Consider the following 16,791-nt stretch of genomic DNA (forward strand, 5'->3'; position numbering starts at 1 on the left):
GCTCCGGCGCTGTGATTTGCTGGAGCAGCGATGAGGTCACTCCCGCGCATACACATGGGAGCGACACTCGCGGCATATCGCCGCTATCTGCCCAGTGTACCTGCGCACCGTAGACAGCGGCGGCTGTCTTTTTTGTAAATATCTCGTAAACCGTATAGGTTTAGGAGATATTTCTTGGACCTACAGGTAAGCCTTAATCTAGGCTTACCTGTAGGTCAAAGTGGTTTGTAAGGGTTTACAACCACTTTCAGGGCCCCGCTGCCTCTTGAATTTCCATTTTAAAAGAGAAAGGATTGCTTCCTTTTAATTGCAGTCCTATAGAAGTTCTCCTTTTTTTAAATGTTTGCAAAATTCTATAACTACAGTACCCGAAGAGTCACTTAAAAGAAGACATATACAAATTAATGGGGTGGGCAACTTCATGGCAAATTAAGTTTATTGTTGAAAAATGTAAAGTAATGCATTTAGGTGCCAAAAATGTGAATGCAATCTACTCGCTATGGGGAGAACCTCTGGGGGGAATTTAGGATGGAAAAGGACCTGGGGGTCCTAGTAGATGACAGGCTCAGCAATGGCATGCAATGCCAAGCTGCTGCAAGCAAAGCCGAATATTGGCTCTAGTCCAGCCGCACCTGGAGTATGCCGTCCAGTTCTGGCCACCAGTCCTCAGGAGGGATGTACTGAAATTGGAGAGAGTCCAGAGAAGGGCAACAAAACAAATTAGTGGACTGGAGGATCTCAGCTATGGGGAGTGTCTACAAGCTTTGAACTTATTCTCTCTGGAGAGGTGACGCTTGAGAGAGGATATGATATCATTATACAAATACTGTTCTGGTGACCCTAGCATAGGGAAAAAAAACTTTTCAGTGAAAGGGAATTTAAAAAGACACAGCCATTCACTAAAATTAGAAGAAAAGATGTTTAACCTTAAACTGCGTAGAGGGTTCTTTACTGTAACAGCGGCGAGGATGTGGAATTCTCTTTCACAAGCAGTGGTATCAGCGGGGATCATCGATAATTTCAAAAACCTATTAGATGGGTACCTTAACGACCACAATGTACTATTAGCATAAAAACACACACAGGTGGCACTGGATTTTTTGAACCTAACCAACTATGTAACTATGTAACTTTCCCAATGACCACAAGTGTAAGGAGCATTTTTCCCACTGACCATCACACTAAGGTATCATGATTGGCAGATATAGTAATTTTTTCAAGGAGTTCCCTGAGACCAGAAAGTTATTTTAAGCATTCCGCTATGTAGAAAAAGTTGAGAAAGTTTGGTTTAGCCAGACAGCTTGGGGAACCCAATGTCTCTGGGTCTCCCAGCAGTCACTTGGTCTTCTATAGTTGTAGTTATGTCCTTGTGAAGGCGTCATTTTATGGTACATGGAACTCCATCTTGAGAACATGGACAGTGGCTACACTGCAGAAATGTAAAAACGTTGAACCTATTTTGTGTTTTGTTTTTTGTTTTTGCAATTAAAGCCACAACAATGTTTGAAAGAAAATACAGTGCCTTGAAAAAGTATTCATACCCTTTGAATTGTTCAAATGTTACAACCAAAAATGCAAACTTATTTTTTGGGGATTTTATGTTATAGACCAGGGATATGCAATTAGTGTACCTCCAGCTGTTGCAGAACTACAAGTCCCATGAGGCATAGCAAGACTGTGACAGCCACAAGCATGATACCAAGAGGCAGAGGCATGATGGGACTTTTGCAACAGCTGGACGTCCGCTAATTACATATCCCTGTTATAAACCAACACAAAGTGTCACATAATTGTGAAGTGGAAGGAAAATGGTAAATGGTTTTCAATTTTTTTTACAAGTAAATATGTGAAAAGTGTGGCATGTGTTTGTATTCGGCCCACCTGAGTCATTACTTTGTAGAACCGCCTTTTACTGCAATTACAGTGCTGCAAGTCTTTTTGGACAAATGGATATATGGGGCGTTCACACCAAATTCAACCACCGTGGAGTGCCCCATAATGCACTGCAAGATCACAGTGCATTGATGGTTGCTGATTGGCCAAAGCATGCACCTGACCTGTATGCTTTGGCCAATAACAACGCAATGTGCTGTGAGAGCTATGATTGGTCAAAGGCAGGCTGCCTTTGGCCAATCATGGCTCAGGGGCTAAGTCCACGCCCCACACTATATAAGGCTGCTGCTTACACTGCAGCCGTATATAGTGAATGAATAGAGATTAGGCAGGTAGTGTAGGGTAGTGTGCATTCAGTGAGTGTAGTGTACAGTGTATATATAATGCAGTTCAGAGTATATGGTGCACTCCATATAGTATATATAATGCAGTCTGTATAGTATATATAATACAGTTCAGAGTATATAGTGCAGTCTGTATAGTATATATAGTGCAGTCTGTATAGTATATATAATACAGTTCAGAGTATATAGTGCAGTCCGTATAGTATATATAGTTCAGTCTGTATAGTATATATAATACAGTTCAGAGTATATAGTGCAGTCCGTATAGTATATATAATACAGTTCAGAGTATATAGTGCAGTCTGTGCAGTATATAGAATACAGTTCAGAGTATATAGCACAGTCCGTGTAGTATATATAATACAGTTCATTACTACACTAAAAAGGGGCCGCTGCCCCTGCCTGAGAGTGCTGGAGGAGCTGAGGAGTAATGGTCTGCAGTAAAGCCGCGTACACATGTAGCTGTCTGTCCGACGTACAGTCCGCCAGACTGTCCGTCGGAATTTCCGAACGGGTTACTTGCCCACACACGGCACTTTTTCAGCGGACTAATACGGCGTACTAAGTCCGCCGTACTAAGTCCGCTGTACTTTCGAAATGAACGGACTCGCCCACACACGCGGAGGAAAGTCCGCTCATTTCGAGCACGTCTCCAGGTAGAAGACCGGGCCACCGCCTGTAAAAGAGCTATAAGAAGGCGCGGTGGCCCGGCAGAAGAACCGAAGAGGGGGACAAGACCCCCGAAGTCGGAAGAAGAGGCCGGCGGCGAGGAAGAAAGCCGGACTCCTCTGCTAGCAGTAGAGCTACAAGAACATAGCGGAGGAGTCCGGCGAGAAGACCCCCGAAGACGGAAGACCCCGGAGCTGTGCAATAAAGTATTTTATCTCGTGTGTTGTGTTTTTTTTTTGTACTTTTATTTTATAGGTGAATGGGTAGGGGTACATTGTACCCCATACTCATTCACATAGGGTGGGGGGCCGGTATCCGGGGGCCCCCTTACTAAAGGGGGCTCCCGGATTCCGATAAGCCCCCCGCCCGCAGACCCCGACAACCAACGGCCAGGGTTGTCGGGAAGAGGCCCTTGTCCTCATCAACATGGGGACAAGGTGCTTTGGGGTGGGGGGGCCGCGCGCCCCCCCCTCCCCAAGGCACCCCCCATGTTGAGGGCACGCGGGCTGGTACGGGTTTCCCCTTGCGTCAGAGGGGGGCGAGGTCAGGTGACGGGTGGCCCCGCCCTCCGTATATAAGAAACGTCAGCCGCCGGAATGCCTGCAGTGTCTCAGTGGAGGAGACAGAAGAAGGATGGATCGCTGCGCTGGATGAGATGAGACATCGCTGGAGAGATGACCGTCCGTCGCTGGATAGCAAGAGTGGATTACCGCCGCTGGAATCTTTTTTTTATTTTTTTATTTTTAATAAAGGAATTTTTCAAAAGTGTGTTTGTTTTATTTAACCATTTTTTACACTTTCTTTGTGAAATGGTAGGGGTACGTTTGTACCCCCTTACCATTTCAAACAGGGGAGGGGACGGGATCTGGGGGTCCCCTTGTTAAAGGGGGCTTCCAGATTCTGATAAGCCCCCCGCCCTCAGTCCTCCACAACCACCGGCCAGGGTTGTGGGGATGAGGCCCTTGTCCTCATCAACATGGGGACAAGGTGCTTTGAGGGGTCACAGACCCCCAAAGCATCCTCCCAATGTTGAGGGCATGTGGCCTGGTACGGTTCAGGAGGGAGGGGGGGCCGCTCTCTCGTCCCCCCCTCTTTTCCTGCGGCCTGCCAGGTTGCGTGCTCGGATAAAGGGTCTGGTATGGATTTTTAGGGGGAACCCCACGTCAATTTTTTTTTAAATTTGATGCGGGGTTCCCCTTAATATCCATACCAGACCTGAAGGGTCTGGTTATGGATATTTAGGGGGAACCCCACATCAATTTTTTTCTTAAATTTGAGGCAGGGTTCCCCTTAATATCCATACCAGACCTGAAGGGCCTGGTAATTGAATTTGGGGGACCCCCACGCTTTTTTTTAAATTTATTTATTTATTTTTTTATCAATGACTTTCAATGAGTGTTCTCTGTATTACGGAGCCGACAATTCATAATAGCTGCGAGTGATTTTAAAGGACTTTTTTTCCTGCATAAATGACACTTTGTGCAGGGACAATTCTAAGCACAGGAAACATGCGCCCCTTCACAGGCATACTATAGACAAACCCCCCCCCCCCCCCTACGAAATTTAAAGGAATATTACACTTTTATTGTTTCACTTTAATCATTATTAAAATCACTGCTCCCGAAAAAACGGCCGTTTTTAAAACTTTTTTTTGCATTGATACATGTCCCCTGGGGCAGGACCCGGGTCCCCAAACACTTTTTAGGACAGTAACTTGCAGAATCTTTTCTCTCTGTCAAATCTTTTTTCTCTGTCGAATATTTTCTCTATATAATCTTGGACTAATAGAGGTAAGGTTAGGCACATTCGACCACAGGTTCTATAGACACAGATTGTTGTCAGAGTCATGTCGAATCTCCTATTCTATATCGAACTGTTGTAACAATGAAAACGAAAATAAAGCATTTATTTATGTCGGATCTTTCGTTTTTCGGATTTTGTGCTTTCATTATCGTTTGTCAAAACGAAAACGAAAATAGCTGAAATTCGGACGAAAATGCATTCGGACGAAAACGAATGCACATGTCTACCACCCAGTGACATAACCAGGTGACCCTGCCCCCTTCATGTGACGTTAGAGGGGATGGGGTCATCCGGGTACGTCAGCAAGTGGCCACACCCTCGCCTATATAAGAGCTGTCAAAGCGAAAAGACAGCAGTCGCCAGGAGGCCTCCCATGGTGGCAGTTTTTTAATTTTTCGGGTCCGTCGGGTGGCGTGATTGACCATGGCCATGACCATTATATCGCCAGACGCTTTTTTTTTTCCAATAAAGGAATTTTCATTTTCGAGCTTACCGGAATGGTCGTCAAGCCCAGAACCAATCCAATGCGGCCGATGGTTGGCAGGAAGTTGAGTGAGGGCACAACAGCCCCCACTTGGCTCTATTACCTTGGAGGACCAGAGCGACGTCCCTTTTGGTTCTTGTGCTTAAAAGAGATGAGAGTAAAGATCTGCTTTTTTTTTTTTACCCCAGATCTCTCAATAAAGATGACTGTGTAAAAAACAAAAAATAAAAAGTAAAATAAATAATCATTAAATAAAAAAATTAAAGCGCCCCATCCCTCCGCGTTTGTGTGCAAAACACTTGCATACATAAGTCGCACTTGCATACGTAAACAGTATTCAAACCACACATGTGAGATATTGATGCGATCATTAAAGTGAGAAAAATAACTCTAGCACAGGACCTCCTCTATAACTCCAAATGGGTAACCTGTAAAAAAAAAATTGAAAGCGTTGCTATTGGAGATTTTTAAGTACTGTAGTTTGTCGCCATTCCAGAAGCATTTGCAATTTTAAAACATGACATGTTAGGTATCAATTTACTCGGTGTAACATCATCTTTCACATTATACAAAAACATTGGGCTAACTTTACTTTTTTCTTTTTATTTTATTTATCAGTGTATCTTTTCCAAAAAAAAAGTGCGTTTGAAAGACCGCTGTGCAAATACAGTGTGACATAACGTATTGCATTGACCACTATTTTATACTTTAAGGTCTCTGCTAAAAAAAAAAAAATACTGTATATATAATGTTTGGGGGTTCTAAGTAATTTTCTAGCAAGAAAATACAGATTTTTACTTGTAAACAACAAATGTCAGAAAAAGGCCTGGTCTTTAAGTGGTTAATCTATGTAGGCAGATGAAGCACAGTTGACAAGGTCCTCTGGCACAAAAAGCGAGGATGCCAAAGTGTCCCCTTCCCTAAGAAATTGAATGCAGCAAAAACGAACACAAATTTTAAATGTATATTCAAACAGTAAACAAAAAGACACTATTAGAAGGGGGCAAAGGAGTTACAATAAGTACAATAGATAGGGTTAACAACAATTTTAACTACAAATTTTAGGGGGTAGATAAACTAATAGGAGCTAACTATAAATGTTATTCTTCGGTCTGTCTTCTTCATAAAGGGATTAAAATCATGTTTCTTGTACAAAACATTTTTCTTTTAATTTGGTGATACAGACCCAAGCTAATTCATAATTAAAAATTTTTAAAAATTACAAATTACACTTATGTGCGGTGGCAAAAGGATGGGCTTTATCTCCCCCATGCTGCAAATATGTGTCGCTGGGCAACTTATGTCTATGCGTTGAGAACGTACTCGCTGCACTCTCCCACTACAAACTATTAGGCAGCTCTTGGTCCGGGCTAAAGATCGTTAGCCGGCTGGACTGTAACAATGGTCACTCCTATCACCCCCCAATACACAGAGCTCCCCCCACCTCCTATCACCCCCTATACACAGAGCTCCCCCCACCTCCTATCACCCCCAATACACAGAGCTCCCCCCACCTCCTATCACCCCCCAATACACAGAGCTCCCACCACCTCCTCTCACCCCCAATACACATAGCTCCCCCACCTCCTATCACCCCCCAATACACAGAGCTCCCCCCACCTCCTATCACCCCCCAATACACAGAGGTCCCACCACCTCCTATCACCCCCCAATACACAGAGCTCCCCCCACCTCCTATCACCCCCAATACACAGAGCTCCCCCCACCTTCTATCACCCCCAATACACAGAGCTCCCCCCACCTCCTATCACCCCCAATACACAGAGCTCCCCCCACCTTCTATCACCCCCAATACACAGAGCTCCCCCCACCTCCTATCACCCCCCAATACACAGAGCTCCCCCACCTCCTATAACCCCACAATACACAGAGCTCCCCCCACCTCCTATCACCCCCCAACACACAAAGCTCCCCCACCTCCTATCACCCCCCAATACACAGAGCTCCCCCCACCTCCTATCACCCCAATACACAGAGCTCCCCCCACCTCCTATCACCCCCAATACACATAGCTCCCCCACCTCCTATCACCCCCAATACACATAGCTCCCCCACCTCCTATCACCCCCAATACACAGAGCTCCCCCCACCTTCTATCACCCCCAATACACAGAGCTCCCACTACAAACTATTAGGCAGCTCTTGGTCCGGGCTAAAGATCGTTAGCCGGCTGGACTGTAACAATGGTCACTCCTATCACCCCCCAATACACAGAGCTCCCCCCACCTCCTATCACCCCCAATACACAGAGCTCCCCCCACCTCCTATCACCCCCAATACACAGAGCTCCCCCCACCTCCTATCACCCCCCAATACACAGAGCTCCCACCACCTCCTCTCACCCCCAATACACATAGCTCCCCCACCTCCTATCACCCCCCAATACACAGAGCTCCCCCCACCTCCTATCACCCCCCAATACACAGAGCTCCCACCACCTCCTATCACCCCCCAATACACAGAGCTCCCCCCACCTCCTATCACCCCCAATACACAGAGCTCCCCCCACCTTCTATCACCCCCAATACACAGAGCTCCCCCCACCTCCTATCACCCCCCAATACACAGAGCTCCCCCACCTCCTATAACCCCACAATACACAGAGCTCCCCCACCTCCTATCACCCCCCCACACTCTTATCACCCCCCAATACACAGAGCTACCCCCACCTATCAACCCAATTTACAGAACTCCCTCACCTCCTACCACCCCCAATTCAGAGAACTCCCCCTCCTCCTGCAGCTGCCCAGTACACAGAGCTCAGCTCCCTCCTTTCTCTCATAGCCCCCCAGTACAATGCTACTGCAGAGTTCTCCATGCCTAGCCTCTTCCTGACCTAGGAGGTGCTGTCACTTGAGGTGCACTGTATCATATGTAAACACAGAATTGGCACTCCTGTCAGTGAGAGGCGGGGGGGGGGGGGCTCCAGAGTGCCCCCTCTCCACAGCACATACAGCCAGGGCCCAGGGCAGGTGCCCTCTCTGCCCCCCCCCCCCCATCCCAGCCCTGGTAAGCTGCAACATATTTTCGTTGTAATGCTTAAAGCAGAACTGAAGTCCTGCTGTGAAAAACTGCCACCAGGCAGGTTTTTACTACAGACATGCACTGTCTCTTCTGCAATAAAATGCCCCTACCTGCTCTCCATTTTTCACCAGCACAATAAACCGAGCTGTGCATGCACAGCTTAGCTTACCATGCCGGGCTGGTCTCTGAGTCCTGGGATGATGGCCTCCTGCGCATGTTACCCCTGTCGTCCAATGAAAAGACACTCAGAAGAAGATGGTGGCGTGGACACGGGACCATTGGACAGGTAAGTGTTGAGACTTTAGTTCCACTTTAAGTCTCCCTAGTAGTTAATAAGGGGCTAAAATGCTATCAAAAAACATATTTTTGTTGCTTATATTTTTAAAAATAAATAAATATATATAATTAACAATAGTCTTAAATGAAATCATATTTCTGTCATTTTCCAGGTTCCTGAGCCCTCTAAGGACATGGAAAAGGTTCATATTGAGGTCCAGGGAATGGAGGTTGGAGGGGACAAGGTTCAGTTTGCCAACAAACCTCTGACTTTGCGCAAGAAAAACGTTGGAACATTAATCCAGACAGATAAATATATGTATAAACCAGGACAAAAAGGTGAGTTTTGACCACACAGAGAAAGCTTGCCTGGTTCACACCTAAGGTATGTTGTGTTTCCCATGCTTTGAGGAATATACACTATATTACCAAAAGTATTGGGACGCCTGCCTTTACACACAAATGAACTTTAATGGTATCCCAGTCTTAGTCCGTAGGGTTCAATACTGAGTTGGCCCACCCTATGCAGCTATAACAGCTTCAACTCTTCTAGGAAGGCTGTCCACAAGGTTTAGGAGTGTGTCTATGAGAACGTTTGACCATTCTTCCAGAAGAGCATTTGTGAGGTCAGGCCCAGATGTTGGATGAGAAGGCCTGGCTCACAGGCCAGTCAAGTTCCTCCACTCCAAACTTGCTCATCCATGTCTTTATGGACCTTGCTTTATGCACTGGTCCAAATCATTTGGTTGAGGGGGGATTATGGTGTGGGGTTGTTTTTCAGGGGTTGGGCTTGGCCCAGTGAAGGCATTTTGGACAATTTAATGCTCCCAACTTTGTTATTATGCTTAATTTTGGAAATTTGGAATTAAAAAATTTAAAATAAAATTAGGAATTTGTATCCGATTGTGAGAGGGGGAGGAGCCAGGAGAAAGAAAGTTGTTTTATTGGCTGAAATTCTACTTGAATTTTAACATATTTGGATATTTGTTTTAAACATTTGAAGAAGGGAGATCTTTATACACCAGAAACATGTTGGATGTTTTATATTGTCTTATTCTGAACAAAACACCATTAAAAAAAAATGTTGACAAATCCCGCACTACAGTTTCTAGACATGTGCAGAACGAAAAAAAAAAAAATGTTTAGTTAAATTAGTTTAATTTGTTTTTGGAATTTGTTTTGTTTATTCGAATTTGAATTGCATTAGAAATAAAATCAAGGTTTCCTAATTCCATTGAATTCAAATCAAATCTATTCGCATTGCATTCTAATCAAATTCTATTCAAAATCAAATTTATTCTTTTTGAAATTAGAATTTTGGAAGATGGTTATATTCTTTCTATTCCATTATATTCTATTATTTTTTTCTATTATATTCTTTTATTTTATATTATTCATTATATCTATTCTTTTCTATTCTATTCAGATTTATTCTTTTTGAAATTCGAATTTCCAAAAACTGTTATATTCTTTCTTATTCTATTCTATTTAATTGTCTATTCTATTCAAATTCATTATTTTCTAAATTCGATTCTCAGAAGATGGTAATATTCTCTCTATTCTATTGTGTTTTTTTTTTTATTCTATTCTAGTCAATTTTATTCTTTATTTTCTATTATATTCTAATGTATTCTTTTCTATTAATTTTTTTTTTCTAATTTTGGGAAATGGTTATATTCTTTTATTTTCTATTATATTCAAATTCAAATTTATTCTATTTGAAATTCAAATTTCAGAAGATAGTTGTATTCTTTCTATTTTATTATATTCTGTTTTTTTTTTTTAATTATTATATTCCTTTATTTTCTACTCTATTTTATTCAGTTTTAATCTATTCTTTTCTATTCCTTTCTTTTCTATTCTATTTTATTCTGTTTTAATCTATTCTTTCCTATTCTTTTATTTTCTATTATATCCCTTTGTTCTCCATTTTTTCCCCCCTATTTTGTTGTGTTACTCTATTCTATTCTGTTATTTTTAGGGTCTATACTTTTCTATTCTAGTCTTTTGTATTCTATTCCTTCATTTTCTATTCTATTTTATTCTCTTTGGAAATTTGAATCTGATTCAAAACCTATTTGAATTTGATTGGAAAACTATTTGAATTTTGGCTGAAATTTGTATTAATTACTTCGGATTCATTTAAATTCTTTACTACTGTAATTTGGAAATTTGGAAAAATCGAAATTTCCAAATAATGAAACTTTTGCCTGAGTTTAAATTTGTAACAAAGCAAACCACACACAGTTACATCAGTTAGAACAAAAAGAAATAGAGTATTAGGACTTTTAAATGCTGAAACCTCCTAATGGAATAATATATGACACTGTGATGCATAAAAATATCTAAATTTTACTAAAAACATAAAAGTATATTATAGCGTTTATGACGTGTAACAAAAATATGAAACAGCAAACTCTGTACGCACCTGTAAACAGCCCCTACAACAAGGTGAATTTGTTGTAGGGGCTGTTTACGGATGTATACAGATTTTGCTTTTTCATATTGTTGTTACACGTCTTAAACGATATAAGACATTTTTATGTTTCTAAATAAAATTTCGATATTTTTATACATCACTGTGTCATATATTATTCCTTTAGGAGGTTTCAGAATGTAAAAGTCCCATTACTCTATTTCTTTCTATTTCTTTTTGTTCTATTTAATCCGGAATGTGGTGCTGGTATACGATATTCTAAACAGTTATGCCCTGTACACACGGTCGGACATTCCGACTACAAAATCTGTCTGATTTTTTCAGACGGATTTTGGCCCAGACTTGTCTTCTATACACACGGTTGCACAAAGTTGTCGGAAAATCCGATGGTTCAGAACGCGATGACATAAAACACGTACAACGGGACTATAAAGAGGCTAGTAGCCAATAGCTTTCGTCTCCTAATCTATTCTGAGCATGCGTGGCACTTTGTCCGTCTGAATTGTCTACACACGATTGGAATTTAAACGATCGGATTTTGTTGTCTGAAAATTTTAGATCCTGCTTGCAAACTTTGTGTGTCGGAAATTCAGACAGAAAAAGTCAGATGGAGCCCACACACGATTGAATTTTCCATCAACATTTTCCGTCGGAAAGTCCGACCGTGTGTACAGGGCATTACTCACATTTCAGAAATATATAACATGAGTTCTAACCTTCCCCTATTATTTTTCATTTCTGTGTTGCTTTTGGAGAATTCCCTCCACTTCCTGTCTGCTGAAACTGCTGTCACCAGAACAGGAAGTGAGGGGAAATCTCTCTAATGGAATCCAGGATACCAGTAAAACACAAGGGTAATTTAACCTTTGATGGGTAACTGCAGTGGTAATCACAGAAATCTTTCAAGGTGCCCTTCTTTGACTGAAAAGTTTTTAGTTTTTTAAATAGTACCAGCTTTATTGCAATTCCCTGACCTTTCACAATATGTGTTACTTGGACTTCAGCTAAAATAACAAGAGTGGGGGTAAATTTGCATGCTCAGACATGCCTTTTACTTTATTAGGCCTCATGCACACGGATGTTTTTACAGCCGCTTTTTTGAGCGTTTTTTGCAGCTTAAAAACGCCTGTCCATGTTAGTCTATGGCTTCATGCCCACCTAGGCGTTTTTGAGCTGCAAATGACATAGGCGTTTTTAAGCTGTAAAAAAACCCCAGGACCAGTGCGTTCCGTGGCGCGGAGCTAGAGCTGTAAAAACGTGATCGCGGGAAAACGCGCAAAAACACGCACAAACGCGCACAAACGTGCAAAAACGCGCAACATATTTTCTTTGTTTTCTGAGTGCTATAGCCAAGAGATGTGTTTCTTTAAAAACGCTACTTAACGTTAACGCTAAAAAACGCGCAAAAACGCCAATGCAAAACGCGTTTTTAACGACGATTTTTCCAGGCGTCGGAGCTAGCTTTGTAGCCAGTTTTTTAAAACGTTTGTGTGCATGAGCACTAATGAGCAGAGATTGAGACAAACAAAACACAATCACGTTCTGTCAGAAAGAATGCTTGTTTTCTCAGTCTTGATCCTTTTAAACAACAGATATAATCTGTTCTATTTAAAAAGTTGCTTTGTGCATATACATATACCCTCAGACAGGGTCGTCTTTAATGTTCATTGGACCCTGGGCAAAAATTTTCTTGGGACTCCCCCCCCCCCCATGCAATTTTGCTCTTCACCTTCTCTGGGAGATACAATAAATATCAGCTAGACTTAAAATCATTTTACTGTATCAGATCAGGCAGTGATTGCGATTGGTTGCCAGAGGTTACAGCATATCATTACCACTTACTGATTGGTTGCTAGAGGTTATAGCACACATTACGGCTCACTGATTAGTTGCTGGAGGTTACAGCACATGATTTCTTCTTGATTTCTTGCTAGAGATTACTGTACAATAATACTACTCACTGATTGGTTGCTAGAGGTTACAGCACATCATCTCTTCACTGCAGAGGGGCATGATATACATATGAACGCTGCCGGCCTCAGCTATTTACATATGAATCCTGCCACTATTTACATATGAATTCTCCCGTTATTTACATATGAATGGTGGTTATTTGCATGTAAACACAGGGTCTGCAGGTGAGTCATCTGTACATGACAATAGGGTAGAGCTGGGCAGCATTAGTTGCAGCACTTCACACTGAGATATCAGGACTCAGCACAGGACTAAAACTTCAAGGGACGAGGGAATTTAAACTGGGATAGTTGGCAAGTATAAGGCAGCTGCTTTGGGCCCCACAACAATGACAGGGCCCAGGGCAGCTGCCCCTTTTGCCCTGCCTTAAAGACAGCCCTGCCCTCAGACCCAGTCTGTCTGGACAGCATGGTCACCTGCTCACTTGGCACCATCTACAGGCAGCTTAACTCTTCAATAAGGCCCAGAAGTTGACTTTAATGCAATCTTACTTTCGATAATTGCAGTACAGATGATGTTTTTCCAGTCTTTTGAAGTGTAAGAAGACCATACCTTTTCTAAGCCCTGCACTAACACTGACTGAAAACAGATATGTGTGATTTGTTTTGTTGCAAATCTAAATTTGGAAAATAAAATTATTATAAGGAGAGTTGATGTTTCCAAATCTCCGAATCACAATAAATTCCAAAAAAATCCAAAATGAATTAAAACGAAACAAATTAATTCATTTGGATGACATGATGTGATAGTTCAAGCCTTTTGTTTGAAGCTCCCCAAATAATATAACAACATAAAAAAATTGATTAAAATCCATTTCTTTACATGTTGCATTAACATTTTCCATTATTATAAAAATGCACTACATATTAAATGGAAACCTATTGCAATAAATATAGTAAGATATATAATATAATTAAAATAAGATGATGATTCCTACTTACTGTGTTTGGGTTGAATGGAAGTGGATCTATCAATCTCTGAATCATAACATAACAAATAAACCAATCAATTTCAGATTCAATTGTTATGTTATGATTCAGAGATTCTAATGGATTCACCCCCATTCAACCCAAGCAGAGTACATAAGTAATCTCCTGAAATAATGAATTAACACGTTAAAACGATTATAGCCAATCTTCAAAAATAACTTCCAAAATACAAATTGATTTGGAAAAAATTAATATAGCAAACAAATCCAAAAATACGAAATGAATCCAAATATACGAATGAAAACGAATCATTCTGACATAACGAATATGGCAAAACAAAATATTAAAGAGCATAGCTCCCAACTGTCCCTGATTTTGAGGGAATGTCCCTGATTTGGAGCAATGTCCTTCTGTCCCTCATTCCTCCTTATTTGTCTCTCATTTTGGTCTGCTCTATATAGATGTATATAAAATGCACTTTTTATCTATCAAAAAGTGTTTTCCAGCAAAAAGCCTTCATTCTGATTTCTAAATTGTTGCATTTGTAAATTCCAAATGTCAATATGAAGGAATAGTAGTGGTAAAAAAAAGCACTTGTGGGTTTAACCCAGGGGCCAGGGGTGTGTCTTATGCCTGTATACTTTTGCTGATAGTTGTCTTTCATTCCCATCTCAAAAAGTTGGGAGTTATGAAAGAGGAGTTCCACCCAAAAGTGGAACTTCCACTTTAAGCACCCCCGCCCCCTGACATGCCACATTTGGCATTTTATTTTTTTGGAGGGGGGAACCCTTTTTTTGTGGGACTTCGTGTCCCACTTCCTGTTTCCTATCTTCGGCCGCCTAGGCGACTCCTCCTCTCGCCCTACGCGGCCCCTCCCTGCCAGCAATCTTCTGGGACACAACTCAGATCCAAGAAGATTGGCTGGCCAATAGGAGAGTGCAGCGCGACTCATGCATGCGCAGTGCGCACCCAGCGGTGAAGCCGTAAGCTATCACATCTGGGTGCCCACAGTTACTATGATGGCACAGAAGAGAGGAGGTTGAGAGGAACTAGCGTCCGGGTGGCCACATCGCTGGACCATGGGGCAGGTACAGTAAGTGTTGGTTTTTAAAAGTCAGCAGCTATGCTTTTTGTGGCTGCTGACTTTTAATAAACTAAAAAAACAGGTGTAACTCTGCTTTAACTTAAAATATGAATCTGAGAGGAAACTAATTTTTCCATTCACATCACTACCTGAGGGAACATAGAAAAGATAGGAAGGGTCTAACTTGGACTGAACTAGCTAGTACCATACAGTAGGGGAGGACAGAGGGAGAAACCAAAATCACATACTAAACAAATTATGTTGGCCTAAAACATCCACTAGATGTCAGTATTCCTCTTCTTACCCTCTTTTACTAGCTGATCTCACTCATCAGTCCAAAAAACTAAAGACAGTGTGAAAACATATACAGTAAAAGACAATAAAAATTTGACTTTTTGTCTGCTTCCTCTGAATGTGAGTCACTTGTATTCCATAAAGGGTGGGCATTGATAGGTGCAAAAAATATATAAAAAAGAGTAATCTGGCGCTCCCCTATTTAGTGAGAAAGGGCAGTCCTATCAATTAAATATAGTAAATAGTGATGTGGCTAAACCAAATAAATGTAATAGACAAAAAGTCTGAATAGCGACAAAGAAAATACTAAGTCGCCTTACAGAGTGCTAAAATCCTTAGTTGCTACAATGTACATGTGTCATAAGTGTACCATGTGACATACCAAATATTAACAATGTGATAATAAGCCGTGATATTCATACAGTGGCAGAAGTAACACCAATAAATCGCATAAAAAAAATCACATAAAGAATATTGCATGAAAAATAAGTAGATAAATTATAAAATATATGCAAATGTGAGATAAATAAATGAACCAAGACCAGATTATGATGTAAAAAAAAACATGCAATGCTAGCAAAACCAAGACCACAGTCTTTGGTAATTATAAAGTGCTCAGTGACTTCCCATTGTAGTGAACACAGGAGAATATCCAGGTGATTTTTGGTGCTCCCCCTTGTGGTTCCCCACTCACCAGCTGCAGTAACCCCTGCAGGGGTATTACGCATGTAAGGAGGGTTGGTGCCCAGATGATGTTATAATCCTAAGCATCTGATATCCAGCAGAGCACCGAAAATCACCTGGATATTCTCCAGTGTTCACTACAATGGGAAGTCACTGAGCACTTTATAATTATCAAAGACTGTGGTTTTGGTTTTGCTAGCATTGCATGGTTTTGGACGTTATAATCTGGTCTTGGTTCATTTATTTATCTCACATTTGCATATATTTTATAATTTATCGACTTATTTTTCATGCAATATTCTTTATGCGATTTTTTAAATGCGATTTATTGGTGTTACTTCTGCCACTGTATGGCTTATTATCACATTGTTAATATTTGTTATGTCACATGGTACACTTATGACACATGTACATTGTAGCAACTAAGGAGTTTAGCACTCTGTAAGGCGACTTAGTATTTTCTTTGTTGCTTTTCAGACTTTTTGTCTATGACATTTATTTGGTTTAGCCAACACTATTTACTATATTTAAAGGAGAGGACTGTCGTTTCTCACGATATAGGGAGCGCTGGATTACTCTTTTTTTATATATTTTTTTACACTCTAGTCCCTTTGGGAGGATCTACAGTGGTGTGAAAAAGTGCTTGCCCCCTTCCTCATTTCCTGTTCCTTTGCATGTTTGTCACACTTAAGTGTTTCGGAACATCAAACCAATTTAAACAATAGTCAAGGACAACACAAGTAAACACAAAATGCAATTTGTAAATGAAGGTGTTTATTATTAAAGGTGAAAAAAAATCCAAACCATCATGGCCCTGTGTGAAAAAGTGATTGCCCCCTAAACCTAATAACTGGTTGGGCCACCCTTAGCAGCAA

At 41.3% G+C, this 16,791-nt stretch overlaps 1 protein-coding gene across 1 annotated transcript in view; it reads left to right on the top strand.

Annotated features, from left to right (window-relative positions):
- Positions 1–16,791, top strand: part of LOC143930040 (alpha-2-macroglobulin-like protein 1) — a 310,325-nt gene that overhangs the window by 14,245 nt on the left and 279,289 nt on the right. Inside the window, exon 4 of the mRNA XM_077453939.1 lies at positions 8,688–8,853. Within this exon, the coding sequence (XP_077310065.1) occupies positions 8,688–8,853 (166 nt within the window). The remainder of the gene's footprint in view (positions 1–8,687; positions 8,854–16,791) is intronic.

Source organism: Lithobates pipiens, unplaced genomic scaffold, assembly GCF_037356315.1.
Source record: "Lithobates pipiens isolate NorthernLeopardFrog02 unplaced genomic scaffold, aLitPip1_a1.2 Scaffold_25, whole genome shotgun sequence".
NCBI lineage: Eukaryota > Metazoa > Chordata > Amphibia > Anura > Ranidae > Lithobates > Lithobates pipiens.